General features: G+C 41.7%; 1 protein-coding gene across 2 annotated transcripts; it reads right to left on the reverse strand.

Annotated features, from left to right (window-relative positions):
* Positions 1-61: 61 nt before the first annotated feature.
* Positions 62-12234, reverse strand: TRMO (tRNA methyltransferase O). Of its 2 annotated transcripts, XM_022600250.3 has the most exons (5): positions 12087-12234; positions 6338-6512; positions 5364-5521; positions 1774-2436; positions 62-522 (listed from the first exon to the last, which is right to left on the reverse strand). In XM_022600250.3, the coding sequence occupies exons 1-5, from the start codon at positions 12220-12222 to the stop codon at positions 263-265; spliced, it is 1392 nt and encodes a 463-aa protein (XP_022455958.2). In that variant the 5' UTR covers positions 12223-12234; the 3' UTR covers positions 62-262. The 2 variants fall into 2 exon arrangements, with proteins under 2 accessions (XP_022455958.2, XP_089768709.1); XM_089912583.1 differs by lacking the exon at positions 5364-5521 and having other exon boundaries at positions 12087-12233.
* Positions 12235-14781: the final 2547 nt, after the last annotated feature.

The following is a 14781-nucleotide window of genomic DNA, read 5'->3' on the forward strand; positions in this document are numbered from 1 at the left end:
ATAAAGCATCACCTTTGGATTCTTCAATATTAACTGATCAAAAAGGATCATGATATGGCGATTTCTCCAAATTCTGTATCTCTTCGTTTATTAAAATACATGTTTTTCAAATAAATATTCTGAACAACCCAAATCAAACAAAGCAGTGAGATCACAAAGTGTTGCTTCTTTCTGCAAAGAAGGCACATCATTAGCTTGTACAGAAAATCCAACAGCCATACCGAAGTTAATTAGGCTGCCTTAAAGACTCGATGGAGGCTACTCACGATCCCAGAGGCACCAAGGACTCCGCAGGGTCACTCATCTGAACAGGCTCAGAAGCCGGCTTGATCCTTAAGACCTCTGCAAAGCCATCACCAAACCAGCACGTGACATGTGCTATGTCTACTGTAAAGTAGAAAAGACGATCCTGGCAGAGTTTCCGTCGATATACAGACCGAGGGTCGGCTGACAGCACAGCCTCGATGGCACACCTTGCTTCCTCCGCTGACTGAAAATATTTAAATGAAGCCTGACCAATACCTGCAATAAGAAGAACACAACTTGGGGATTCCCCTGGCGGTCCAGTGGCGACGACTCCACGCTTTCACTGCTGAGGGCGAGGGTTCAATCCCTGGGCGGTGAACTAAGATCCCACAAGCCGTGTGGGACGCACCCCACTCCCCACAAAAAAAAAAAACTGACCTTCCTCTTCCCATGAACTGTACACAGTGATGAAACAACTTTCATAAACAAAACTTTGAAAATAAAGAGATTGATTTAAAAATCAAATGTTCTGTTTAAACATAAAGCCTTAGGAAAGAATGAGTAGAACAACCATCCAGGGGCAGGTGAAATCTGACATCTCCTTGGCAACTAACTGGCTACTTCTTACAGGAATCACCACACCCACTTTTTAATGGGCCTCTCCTTCACTCTGGACAGCTGGTTGGAATCTGCTTGTGGGCTGGAAAAACCAGATAACAATGTTTTTTAACAACCATGTATTAGAGTAAACAGGCTCCAAGTTAAAAGCCCTGTGGCCTCTCTCTTCTGCAGTGAAGTGCGTGCCTCTAGTGCTGGGACTTTATGGGGACAATTTCTGTGCTAAGACACTCTTTCCTTCTTACTCCTGGGCTCTGTGACAGAGGTCGAGCTATCCATCGCCCAATAGGTGAAACAAGATGAGACATTTCTCTACTCAGATAGTGAAACAGATGAAAAAGCTCGATCTACACAGGTACAGAGCAAGCACAATTTAGCTTCCGAACGCTGTTTGAGAACTCCAAGAGCTACTGCCACACGCAAACAAGAGGCCCAATTCCTGGGCAGCAGCCGTTCTCCGTGAACACTTGACTGAGTGCCTGGCACTCACTGTGCTGAACAAACAGTAGTTGATTGAAAGCCATCAGATGATGACGTTGCCCAAGTATGATTTTATACGTCTACGTTTCTTTACAAGTCATAATCACAAATACTCTATATAAAACTGCCCTCAGGGCTTGCCTGGTGGCGCAGTGGTTGAGAGTCAGCCTGCCGATGCAGGGGACACGGGTTCGTGCCCCGGTCTGGGAAGATCCCACGTGCCGCGGAGCGGCTGGGCCCGTGAGCCATGGCCGCTGAGCCTGCGCGTCCGGAGCCTGTGCTCCACAACGGGAGAGGCCTCAACAGTGAGAGACCTGCGTACCGAGAAAAAAAAAAAAAAAAAAAAAACCTGCCCTCAGAAATAGCAAGTTTGCCTAAACCTCCAAGTAAAAGCTCATCTCTCATTCAGAAACAAGAAATGGAAAGTACCTGGTTCACCTGAGCTGAGGTGCTCAAGGTCCATCTCCGCATGAGGAGTAAACCGGACTCCCAAGGTGGCCACGGGAGCCTCTCTCACCCAGGTGGGGACTGCACTGCGGTGGGCTACACCAGCCGCCCTGGAAGGGCAGAGAACAGCCTCGGGCGGCATCTCAGTGCTGTGTCCTTGTGCGACCACCGCTGCTTCCCCTCTCCTCAGCCTGCTGTCTGCTTGTTCCTCTGAAACGCTCTTCTCCAGGCAACATGGGCCACTTTGCTCTTCTGCTACCCTAGGACTCGGACCACTTCCTGATTCTTCACCCAAATCTGCTGCTCTCTCCCTGAGCTCAGGTGAGCTTTGCTGGATTTTTGCTGAGTTGTCGTGTTTTGCGTTGTTTTCTCCCGAAGTTCTATCTTCAGGACATTTAGGTTTCTCCTTAGTACAACTGTAGAGCTGTGGTTCCTCGTACCCTGAGAGCTGTTGCTGGTCACAGCTATCAGTCTTGCCGTCACACTGGGACACGGTTTTTGGTTTACATTGGTTATTCTGTAAATTAAAGTCCCCTAAAGGCTCAATCAAATTTTGTGGCGAGTCATAATAAGCTATGTAGGGCTTTATGTCTAGTACAGGTGTGCCATGAATCATGTCAATTCCAGAAAGGTATATGGCTCCACCTGTAATGTGAAAAACATCCTCTTAGAAATATTAACAATGAAGAACAGTGCGAACAACTGGAGAATCAACAACATCTGCTTAAACCCCACCAAGCTTACTCACAATTCTCTTATGCACCAGGCCCTCTTATACCTGGTGCCAACATACAGTTTTCTTTCTACCTAGAAACCCATTCTCTTCTTTATCTGTCAAACTCCTACTTGCTCTTCAAGGCTCTCACGAAACACCTCCTTTACAGAGCCTTTCTGGCTCTTCCAGACATAAGCATTCTTTCCTCTGGGTTCCGCAGAGGTACCTGTGCCCGAACCTCTCCTGAAGCCCTCGTCACATGGTCTAGCAATGACCTGCTTAGAGTCTCTCCCCCTAGACAGTAAGTAGGTCCTTGAGCACTAGGTGGGGCCATCTCACCTTTGTATCACTGGGGGCTTCTAACTCTGTTCCAGACACATCAGAGTCCTCAATATATCTCTGTGGGACTGATGATGGTTTCCAATGTGTCAAACAGAGTCTAAGGTGGCCCCATGATGTCACCTCCTGGTGTATAATCCCCTCTTCTTGAGTATGACTTGATATCACTTCAGTGACTACGTTATGTTATCTAAGACTCCTGTGTTTGCTGGCAGGTTCACTTGAGAGGCTCTCCCTGTGGGCTTGAAGAAGCAAGCTGCCTTGCTGGGAAAGCCTGTGTGGCAAGGCACTGCGAGAGGTCTCTAGGCACTGGGGGCCACCTCTAGGAGCTGGGAGCAGCCACCAGCCAATAACCAGCAAGAGGCCAGGACCCTCAGAACCACAACTGCAAGGAAGTGAATTCTGCCTATGACCAGAGAGGGCTTGGAAATGGATTCTTCTACAGTCAAACGTCCAGAAAAGAACTCATTCCACTTCACTGCAGCTTGGTGAGACTCTTAAGTGAGGACCCAGCTAAGCTGTGCCCATACTCCTAACCTATAGAAACATTGTAATGTCTTAAACACATAATAAATGTGTGCTGTTTAAACTGATAGTGCATGGTAATTTGTTACACAGCAATAGGAATCTAATACTCCACTGAATAATTAAACAGGGCACTTCCCTGCGGCGCAGTGGTTAAGAACCCGTCTGCCAATGCAGGGGACATGGGTTTGATCCCTGGTCCGGGAAGATCCCACATGCTGCTGAGCAACCAAGTCTGTGTGCCACAACTACTGAGCCTACACTCTAGAACCCACAAGCCATAACTACTGAGCCCATGCACCACAACTACTGAAGCCCACGTGCCCTAAAGCCCATATGCCACAACTACTGAGCCCACACGCCACAACTACTGAAGCCCACACGCTCTAGAGCCCACGTGCCGCAACTACTGAGCCCATGTGCTGCAACTACTGAAGCCAGCGTGCCTAGAGCCCATGCTCCACAACACGAGAGGCAATGAGAAACCCCACTCATCGCAACTACAGAAAGCCCGCGCACAGCAACAAAGACCCAATGCAGCCAAAAAAAAAAAAAATTAAACAGAACATAAGTCACCATTACCAAATATTAAGGAAAGGTCCCCTGTTGTCCCACTTATACAGCTGCTATTCAGTTCCTTCTACTGGGGCAAAGTCTACTAACTTGATCCTTGGAAAACTGGCCCAGTGAGAATCAAAAACTGCATGTGATCACATTTGATCCTATCTCCATTTGAGAAAAACATGACTAACAAAGGAATCTGATTTCTAAAACATGCTTATTGTGAATGAACCTGGAACTTTGGAAAGAAGATTTTGGACTTTCTAAGTGATGGATTATGCCTAATAATGTCTGCAAAAGAAAGAAAAGCACTGGGGCACAGGTGAGAGTTCATGGGATTTGAAGTCAGACAACCCCCTGGCTGGATGCTATTCGGTAAATTATCAAACATCAAAGAGCCTCAGTGCCCTCATCCATAACATGGAGGCTGCTACCTTATCAAGCCCACGAGCCACTGTGAGATACCATACATGAACACTCTTTATAAACTGCAAAGCACCACACAAACACTAGTCATCCTCATAACGCTTATTTATAAGAGTGTCTACAGTGCTACTGTGTTTGCCTTTCACCTTTCTGATTTGATCTTCCCCATTAGAATGCTAAGATCCTCTGCAGGGCTGGGATTTTTATCTAATCTGCTTGCCACTATATCCCCAGCACCTAGAACAATGGTTGGCACATATTCAGTGCTCAGAAAATACGTGTGGGTTGCATGAACGATCATAAAACGTTCCAGTACTGTTACCCAAGTTGTGTGTTACCCAGCACACCCAAATGTGCTGATCAGGTCCAAGGGATTCAAGAATGGGAGGCTTTCAGAAATGAACGGCTCAGTAACGCGTTTATATATGAACACATAGTTAAATCTGGTATTCTACACAGGTTCTTCCACAATCTGACAAATGTTCAACCTATGGTGTATTCATCCCAGACCCTCTGCCTCACATCACAGTGGACAGCGGCACTGCAGCCACGATGCACGTTCATTTCCTCAGGGCTGCAAGGAAGAAATGATCCACCACACTGTGGTCAGATGTGCTGACCATATATGCATGTGCAACCAGTTACTGTGCGTTAAATTTTGAGAGTGTCCAGTTATTTTTAGATCATTTTATATTTACTGCATTCCAAGTCAGAAAAAATTTGGTTACTAATTTAATGATTATAAAATCTTAAGAGTTACTTTTAAATAATTTAATAACTTCTGATAAATATAATGACATAAACTAACTCTGAGCATCCTATGAGAGCTTATTCCAAAGTGTTTCAATGCTGACATTCTTTTAATCGTTTCATTTTCTTCAGTGTCTGGTGGTTCACAGGGGCTAACACCATTGGTACTTGTCTCAATAACAGCCAGTGCTGAATACTATGTTGATTTTATAAGACTTCTTTTGGTTAAGGAAAAAGTGGTAAAAGTACAAATTACCTTCTACCTTTTCCAGTTTGGCTAGGGTCAGTCCTATCGCATTGGGACGATGTGGGCTCCTTGTAGAGAAAACGCCAGTCTTCACACCATTCAGCCTAGGAGGCTGCACTTTTGCCTTACAGCTCAAATGACCATTTTTGTGAAAAACAAACAAAATCCTATTGAAAATAAACCAAACCACTGAGTAAGAAAAGAACACAGTCAATCTATCATAATGATTTGAGGGAGAAAAAAAACTTTAATCCCCACAAATTAAAACAGAAAGAATGCTTCTAATGGTACTAAAATATAATCAGTGGGGGAAAAAAGAGTAATATCATTCCCGTTTTTTGAAAGAAGACAGTCTTATCTCTATATCCACTGCCCATAACACAATGACTGGCACATGCTAGGACCTTAACAGGCTTTTGTCAAGTACCTGAATAAACAATAGTTCATGGGTCTAGAGCAGGGTCCACAAACTTTTTCTGTAAAGGACCAGGCGGTAAATATTTTAGGGTTTGCAGGTCAACGAGTCTCTGCTATAAATAATTCAACTCTGCTGTTGTAACACAAAAGCAGCCACGGCCAACACATAAATGAATGCACGTGGTTATGTTCCCATAAACTTACTTACAAAAACAGAAGATGCGATGGGTTTGGTCCACAGGCCATAGCTTGCTGACCCGTGGTCTAGAGGACAGAATAATGACCCATGGACAGAATCGAGAAGGTCTACAGATTTCAGCTCAACAGAAGTCATTCAACAAAACTGGAACCAACTGCAGATGGAATGTGCCCCTCAGTGGATCCCAAGCCTCCCCGAGGGTGTCCAAGTTATGCAGACAATCACATGCATGAATACAGTACAAAAATCCCATGCAATAGACAAGGGTGGTCTGGATGGCAGTCTCCAGGGTTGCCTCCAACTGGAGTACTTTACTCAAGGGCAAGTTATGGTCCAAAGTACCATTTCTAACTATAAAACAACTTACCAAACATGAGAAAACTGTTCTAAGCCCATCAAGGAATGTTCAGGATTATTAAAGATGCTTTTTCTAATCCTCAAACAAGCCCGTGAATGGCTACAAATGGATGGCTGCCTTGGAGTACCATTCTTGGCCGAGAAACAGGATTCCAAGTAACCAATTGGCTCAGTTAAAAGATTCCCTACAGAAGAAAATTAGATAAGAAATCATTAATGAAAAGGTCAAGCAAAGATGTAGGAAGACATGTTTTCTTTAATGCATCGATTTCATAGTTTTAAAATCTATTAGATGTTATGCAACTATAAAATAAGATTCTTATAGCATTCAAAAATACATATAAATATCCTTATCATTACATATATCATTGTTATCAATACATCCCTTTAGATAATAAACTGGAAAGAGTATTGGTCTAAGAAAGAAAGAATGAAAGGAAAAATTCATTTTTAGAAGACCTACTATGACTATAATTCAAATTCTATGCAACCATTACTATGTTATGTGACCTTGGTTAGGGCTAAGAGGGTATTTCAAACAGAGGGAATAAGCTGCACAAAGTTAAATGAGAAATTTTATAGCATAAGCAGGGAACAAGCCATTTTGATTCGCTGGAGTGTGAAAATACAAGGCAAGAATAATGAAAGATAAGGAGACAGAGACTGTATATAGGTTAAAATGCTTTCAATTGAAAACAACAGAACACACGAAAAAAACTAGTTTAATTAAGCAATAAAGGGAGTGTATGGGATCACAGTACTAAAATATCTAGAGGCAGTATAGATTTCAGGTTAGGCTTGCTCCAGCAGCTCTCTGCCCCACTAGAATGTAAACTCTATGTGGGCAGGAGTTTTTCTGTCTTACTGACTGCTACGTTCTCATTGTCTAGTACTTGCCTACAAGAGGATAGGTACTTTAAAAATTCATGCTACATGGAGAAAAGGATTATGTAAGTCAAAACTGATTAAAATGGAAAGTGAAAAAGTGAAAGAAGAATGTGTGTAACATAATCCTATTTATGAAAATTTTATGTATTTACCTAACTAAACACATACATATGTATGTCTAGAAAGCTATCTAGAAGGATATTCACCAAAATTTTAACATTGGTTAAAACTGGTGGAGACTTTAAATTGTGTCCTTTTCTGTTTAGGCTGGTTGTAATCCCTCTGATATTGGTATCACTGCACCATACAGGCAACAGTAAAAAGTCATCAATAATTTATTGGCACATTCTTCTATTGGGATGGTCGAAGTTAATACAGTAGACAAATACCAAGGAAGAGACAAAAGTATCATCCTAGTATCTTTTGTTAGAAGTAATAAAGATGGAACTGTGAGTTAAAAAAAAAACTGGTGGAGGGATTGTTGGATTATTTTTATATTTAACTCTGTAATTTCTATAATATTTGAAAATTTTACAATAATCACAAATCATTTTTAAAATGTTTTAAACCAGTAACTCAAAAGAAGAAAAAACTGGCCAGGCAACATCAATATAGGTTTAAAGTAGAAGGTATCTGCAACTAGCATTTTGAATTTGTAACTTTTTTTTTCACATTTCATGAAGGCTGTATTAGCTTCTTTTAAGAGATAATATAAAGACATTCTAGAACCTCATTTTATTTTCAGTTTCCATTAAATCTATCCTATCAGCACCGGTGGACAGTGAGACTATAGGCCTGTCCTTCATAGCACCTTTCGTGACTTCTCACTTATAAAAACTAAATTACGTGATACATATAAAATATTACAAGCAACATACATATAATAAAGCATAATGTTAAAATGAAATCCTGTGTACCACCACCCAGCCCAAAAACTAGTGCTTTACCAACAACTTGCATCTTTTTATGTTGCCTCTTTCCCTACCTTTCCCCTGAATGTGCCTGAACAAGAGCCTGAATGTGGTCTTTATCATTCATTTCTTTTCTTAAATATGATTTTATCACGTGCATATGCATGCTTAAACAACGTTTCATTTATTTTGTCTTTGAGTTCTATAAAAACTGGTATCTTCTCAGACTTGCTTTCTCTCTCTCAATATTATGATTCTAAGATCCATCGACATTATGTACGTTTTTGATGACTTTAAATTTTTTTCCAACTACATTTACAGGCACTCTTTTTTTTAAACCTTCACCTATGCTCTGTGGAATTGATATAGTAAACATCTTAAAGATGAAGGAACTGAAGTCAAACAATTCTCTGGTGTTCATAAAAATATCATGAAGAAAAATGGCCAAAAAGGGCTCCTACTCTAGTCAGTTATGTTCTGTTTTATTTAACAAACACTTTCCAAGTGTCTACAATTGCCAGACATTGTGCTAAGTTTGGGGGAAAAAATACAAAACAAGAACTCTTTTCACAGTGGAGTTAACAGTTGATTGAGAGAAACTCACAATATGCTTCAATATCAAGGGAAATGTCTTATCTGTAGTAATGATCAAAGACTTTTGCCTTTGACTATCTGATTGGGGGTCTACAAGTTTATAACTAACTTGAGCTATCACTTCATTGAATCAGTCTATACCTGTTTTTCACAGGCTATACATGTGCTATGATAAATATAAGTTGTAACCAATTAGATTTATTCCAACCCTGTTTGTTCACCTCTATAAGAACATAAGCAAGATAATACTGGGTAAGCAATGAACTGAACGAGCTACATTGGAAGGACTCCCTCAGCTATGTCACTCTCAAATGTTTGGGACCACTCTCAACATATCAACTATCCATCTAATAAACGTCGGAACTTAACCATATTCTAATACGTCTGGAACTTATTTATTCTCTGTGCCCCGGTTCTTGGGATATTAAATGCTACAAAATATAAATGCTCAATAATTTCCAAATATAAATTCTGCTTGAATGCTCTCCTTGAAGTGGAGGCCTGAGAACGTCCACCCAAGGGAATTCTGATCTTCTTCCTCTTGCCTCGTATCTCAAAAAACAAACAAAAAGAAAACATTAAGCACCTACCATCTGGTAAGCACTGTGCTGAGTGCCTGGGAACAGGCATAAACAAGAACCAGTCCTCACCATCAAGGTGTGCAGTACATTGACAGAGTGGACAAGTAAATCAACAATTAAATCAAACTGCCTTACATACATGCAGAATAGGGAGAGCACAGGTATGCCAGAGTAGTACTGGCATGAGAACCACATGGAAAGAGGGAGAAGTTTCCCTGGGGCTTATGGCTGGTATGAAAAGAGAAAAAGGACAAAAACAACACAGGGCCGTAACACTAGCTGTGTGACCCTGGGCAAAACTGCTTACCTCTCTAAATCCAGTTTTCTCAGCTATAAAACAAGGATAATCATCCTATCTTGGAAAGATGACTAAAATATGTAAAGTACCTAGTACAACAGAAGGTGCTCAGCAAGGAGAGATTTTTAAAGCCCTTACACAGGCTTTTCCCTCAATTTAACAATATTACAACTGTACTAACCATATAATTTAAAAAACCCAACAAGTTATTAACGCAGAGGCTTTCTGTACCCAAGTCTTATCAACAAGTCTTGTGCAGACAGAAATGTCCAGGTCATTTTCACCTCTTGCCCGGACTATTAAATTACCCTTGTTATAATTTGTCTTCCCTCTGCCAGTCCCTCCCCTCCTCAAAACACATTACACCAGTCCCCCAGATTCTGAGTTCCTTATGTCTCACTACTCTCTAAACTTTTTGTTTCCCACTATTAACAGATGTCATATTTTCTTTTTAAAAATTTTTATTAGTTATTTATTTAAATTTATTTATTTATTTTTGGCTGGGTTGGGTCTTCGTTGCTGCGCACAGGCTTTTCTCTAGCTGCGGCGAGGGGGGCTACTCTTCCTTGTGTTTGTTTATTTATTTATTTATTATTTGGCTGTGCCGGGTCTTAGTTGTGGCATGTGGGATCTTTGTTGCCACATGCGGGATCTTTGTTGCCACGTGCGGGATCTTAGTCGCGGCATGCATGTGGGATCTAGTTCCCTGGCCAGGGATCGAACCCTGGCCCCCTGCACTGGGACCACAGAGTCTTAACCAATGGGTCACCAGGGAAGTCCCCCATCCAACACTTCTGACTTACAGCTCCCGGACTCCATGCTCTGTAGACCTCTGAGCCCTGCTCTTTCCTGCCTGTCAAAATATCAGACCTGGGGCTTCCCTGGTGGCTCAGTGATTAAGAATCTGCCTGCCAATGCAGGGGCACGGGCTCCAGCCCTGGTCCGGGAAGATCCCACATGCCGCAGAGCAACTAAGCCCATGTGTCACAACTACTGAGTCTGCGTGACACAACTACTGAAGCCCACGTGCCTAGAGCCTGTGCTCTGCAACAAGAGAAGCCATCGCAATGAGAAGTCCATGCACCACAACAAAGAGTAGCCCACTCGCCACAACCAGAGAAAGCCCACATGCAACAACGAAGACCCAAAGCAGCCCAAAATATAAATAATTAATTAATTTTAAAGAAAACTATCTGACCTATAATCTGGCAGTACGCAACAATTTTTTTTTAACAGGCACAACTGTTGACCACATAACAATACCTTTTAGAAATTCAAGTTAAACATTTAGAACATACACAAAGATTTTAGTTTCAAAACTTTCATTTAGAACAATTAAAACCAGCAATAACCTAAATGCCCAACAATAGGGAACTGGTTAAATAAGAGCACATCTATAAAACAAAATAGTGTGCAACTTCTCAAAATTAACATTATTAATTGCCATGGAAAGATTTTCATGAACCTTAAGTTTTGTTTTGTTTTTAATAAATGTAGAGCTGGGATTCAAATCATTTGTTTTATTCTTTTAAATTTATTTATTTAATTTTGGCTGCGTTGGGTCTTCGCTGCTGTGAGCGGGGGCAGCTCTTCATTGCGGTGCACAGGCTTCTCATTGCAGTGGCTTCTCTTGCTGAGGAGCACGGGCTCTAGGCGCGAGGGCTTCAGTAGTTGTGGCTCGCAGGCTCTAGAGCGCAGGCTCAGTAGTTGCGGTGCACTGGCTTAGTTGCTCTGCAACATGTAGGAATCTTCCAGGACCACGGCTCGAACCCGTGTCCCCTGCACTGGCAGGTGGATTCTTAACCACTGCGCCACCAGGGAAGTCCTCAAGTTTTTTTTTGAAGTTATAAAACAATGGTGTCGCATATCACCTCATGTTTCTAGTATGTAGGCACTGAAACTATTATGGAAAGTAGACACCAAGATGTTAACAGTGGTTTTCTCTGGGTAATGGCCAACTACTTTCATCTTTTTTTCCATTTGCTTCCTCGGATTTCTAAAGTTAATATATTCTGCCCTAAAAATAGGGGTGAAAATAAAGAGAAACAAACGCATGCCATCTTTCAATGCCCAGTTTAAAACTATTTCCTACACTTCCTGCAGCACAGGTTGCTTCTCTCTTGTGGCATTAATCCCGAATCGGCAGAACACCTGCTGTATATATCCTATCTCTCATTTATGGGTGAGAACTCCCCAAGACAAAGGCCGCTACACTGCACGTGGCTGTTCTGCCAAGACCACGTCACCTTAGCTACCAAGAACAGAACAGGAGAGATGATGTCATCCCGCTCGCCTAAGACACATCACGTGGTCGCCTAAGACACATCACGTGGTCTCCTAAGCACATGACCCGTGCCTTCCAATAACCAGGAAAAACGACCCACGTCCATTCTAGGTCTCGCATTTGCCGTCCCTCCCTGCAGTGAAGTCGGCTCCCTGCACTTAGGGCTCTTCGGAGTGCGGAACCTTCAGCCTCTTATAAGTTACCTGTCTCCAGAGCCGGCTTCACGCACCCGCACGAGGTCGCTGTGGGTCGAGGGCCGGGCTCCTCCAACTCGCGCATGGCTAGTGGTCTCACAGGTGCCCACCCAACGCGTTCAAGCCTTCCGCTTCCGGTCTCCATGCATGGCGCCTGCGCAGTGCGGGAGAAGTACGGTGCGCGGCGGGCGGCGCCGGAGGCCACCGCTAGGTGGCGATTAGGGCCTGGATCCCTCGTTCCGCTTCTGAACGTGTGTATGCTGTATCGCGCGGACCCCTTGCAGTTGCCCGCCTTTTCAGGGCAGTCAGAAGCTCCAAGTTACCACCCTTTCCAAGGGGGCCACGTCGATGAAGATTTATGCATAAAGATGTCTCTCTCGAAATAATAAGCAACCTACATATACAGTGCATGACGCTAATTTTTAAATAAAAATATGTATATACAATTAGCACATAGCAAGATGATCGGATGTTATTAAACGTTAATTCTTCTTGAATGGTGGGAATACACAGATGGTCATTTATACTTCTCTGTATGCTCCCATTTTTCCACAAGAAAAACGATGTTTTGTCAGAAAGGAACCCCAAGTAAACCTTATTTCAAATCTAATGGATGGGTAGCCCCACACCAAATTAACGGGTAAGAAGTGGGGACTGTTCCTTGTGCTCCATACCTCACGAGAAATGAAGCGAGAATGAAACTGAGTCAACATGCCATACACATTGAGGGGATTGTAGTCGTTGTTTCTGGGCAGCTCTAAAAAGTTGAGGGCCAACAAGAGTCAGTTTTCATCCCATGCGATGACCAGTTATCCCTGCACCGCTAGCCTGGCCTTTTACCCACTTGCTTGTAACGTCATCTCTCACCTGTGTATTTATCAAGTTCCTCTGTATATATAATTCTACTTCTGAGCACTTTATCCTGTTGCTTCACGGAGAGAGGGGGGACATACTGCCTGCAAAATAAATTATTCAAACCCGTAAAACTCCACAGATTGAAAAGATTCAACAACCATGAAAAGCTGTTCCTAATCCTGTTCATTTGTCATGAACTAAAAGACCACTAGCAGAAAGTAACCATCAGAAGGAGCCAAAGATTTAAAGAGAAGATTATGGGTTTTTGTTTTTTGTTTTGACATTTTGAGAAATTCAGCAAACATTTTAATTTATACATAAGAAAAGGAAGTGTTCAAAAGGGTATGCATTTCAAGTTATTGCAGGTTATTTGTGAGAGAATTTCTGCTGTAAAACATGTTTAAATTTAACCAACAGTAGTGTGTCAGTGTATTTAAAATCATGACAAAAATAGAGAAGATTGTAGGTTTTAAAACAAAAACTTTAAAAATTGATAAAATTCATACACCTACGTGTTCTCTGATTTTTTTTTCCACGTGAAAATTTGGAAAAGAATACCATTATTCTTTTTCGAGGAGGGAACAATTCTGGGCAGCTGATGAAACAAGAACAAGTTGAGAAACACTGAGCTACTATACACGTTGTAAAACTGAGGCCGTAATAGCTGCAAATTGCCACTAGATGGGGGTGTTGCTAAAAGTGATAGTCTTGCTTAATTTGTGGACAGACTCCTGTAGAAAATGAGGTATTTTCCCTCCTGGCTTTAGATAACACATATAATGATAATCACACCAAAAATATATTACCAAGTGTGACAAGTTCCGAAATGCAAAGCAGAATTGGAGACACTGATGAAGTAGATTGCTACTTCATTTAAAGGAAAACTTTCTCTTTATGGAAAACAGGAACTTAAACATGTAGCCCTTTCATTATATGCTTTGAAATTTCTATTATCCTGTCTAGAGGATATATGATTATATAAATAACCATTATATACGATTATTTTTAGTTTATGAGATAACCCTTTCTCTGGAGCTAGGACCTAGGAATCTGCCTTTAAAAAAAACCGAATGATTCAAGGCAGGTGCTCATCTGTCTACACTTTGAGAAACACTTCTCAGTGTAATGATTCTTAATCTTTCATTTGAGTGAAGGACCCCTTTGAATATCAATTAAAGCTTTGGATCTTCTCACACATCATATTAGATTTAATATCATAAGATTCATGTATTTTAAAGAACAACCATTCTACCCACGAGTGGAGGGTAGCACAAAGTAGGGCTAGATGGATTCTTGCAAAATTTTAATTCTATGACATCAAGGCTCTAAGCCAAGAAGAAAACTGGAACATTTTTAGACACACACTGGTGTTTGAATGAGAATAGTGAGAAAGCAGAGTTTGTATGTCTATATAGGGAGTGGGATAAGAAGGCAAGCAGAAAGGGTCCTAAAAGGTAGAAAGAGAAGACCCCTCTTCCTCTAATGTACTATATTTCTTCATATCATCTACTTCCTTATCTCTTTCACCTTTGTGCCCCTGTACATTGTACATATGCAAATCTCGTAAGATTCATCTTAATGAAACACTTTTAGAACTTGAGGTTTCAGTTTACTCTTTTTTTCTCTAATCTTGACCCACCCTGGCAGGTAAAATTGAGACAAGATTTCCAAATATTGAAAACCATCACAAAGAACACTGAGAAAGTTAGATGAGACTTTGGGTGAGTACCCATCCTCTCTGCAGTTATTCCCTCATCTGTAAAATGGGAATGATAATCACTGCCCAGCCTATTTCAAAGATTCTTGTGCAGATCAAATTTTAAAAAGTGTATTTGAAAGTACAAGTTCT

The sequence above is a fragment of the Delphinapterus leucas genome, chromosome 6 (assembly GCF_059928025.1).
Source record: "Delphinapterus leucas isolate spDelLeu-1000000601 "Yukka" chromosome 6, BTC_Dleu_Yukka2, whole genome shotgun sequence".
NCBI lineage: Eukaryota > Metazoa > Chordata > Mammalia > Artiodactyla > Monodontidae > Delphinapterus > Delphinapterus leucas.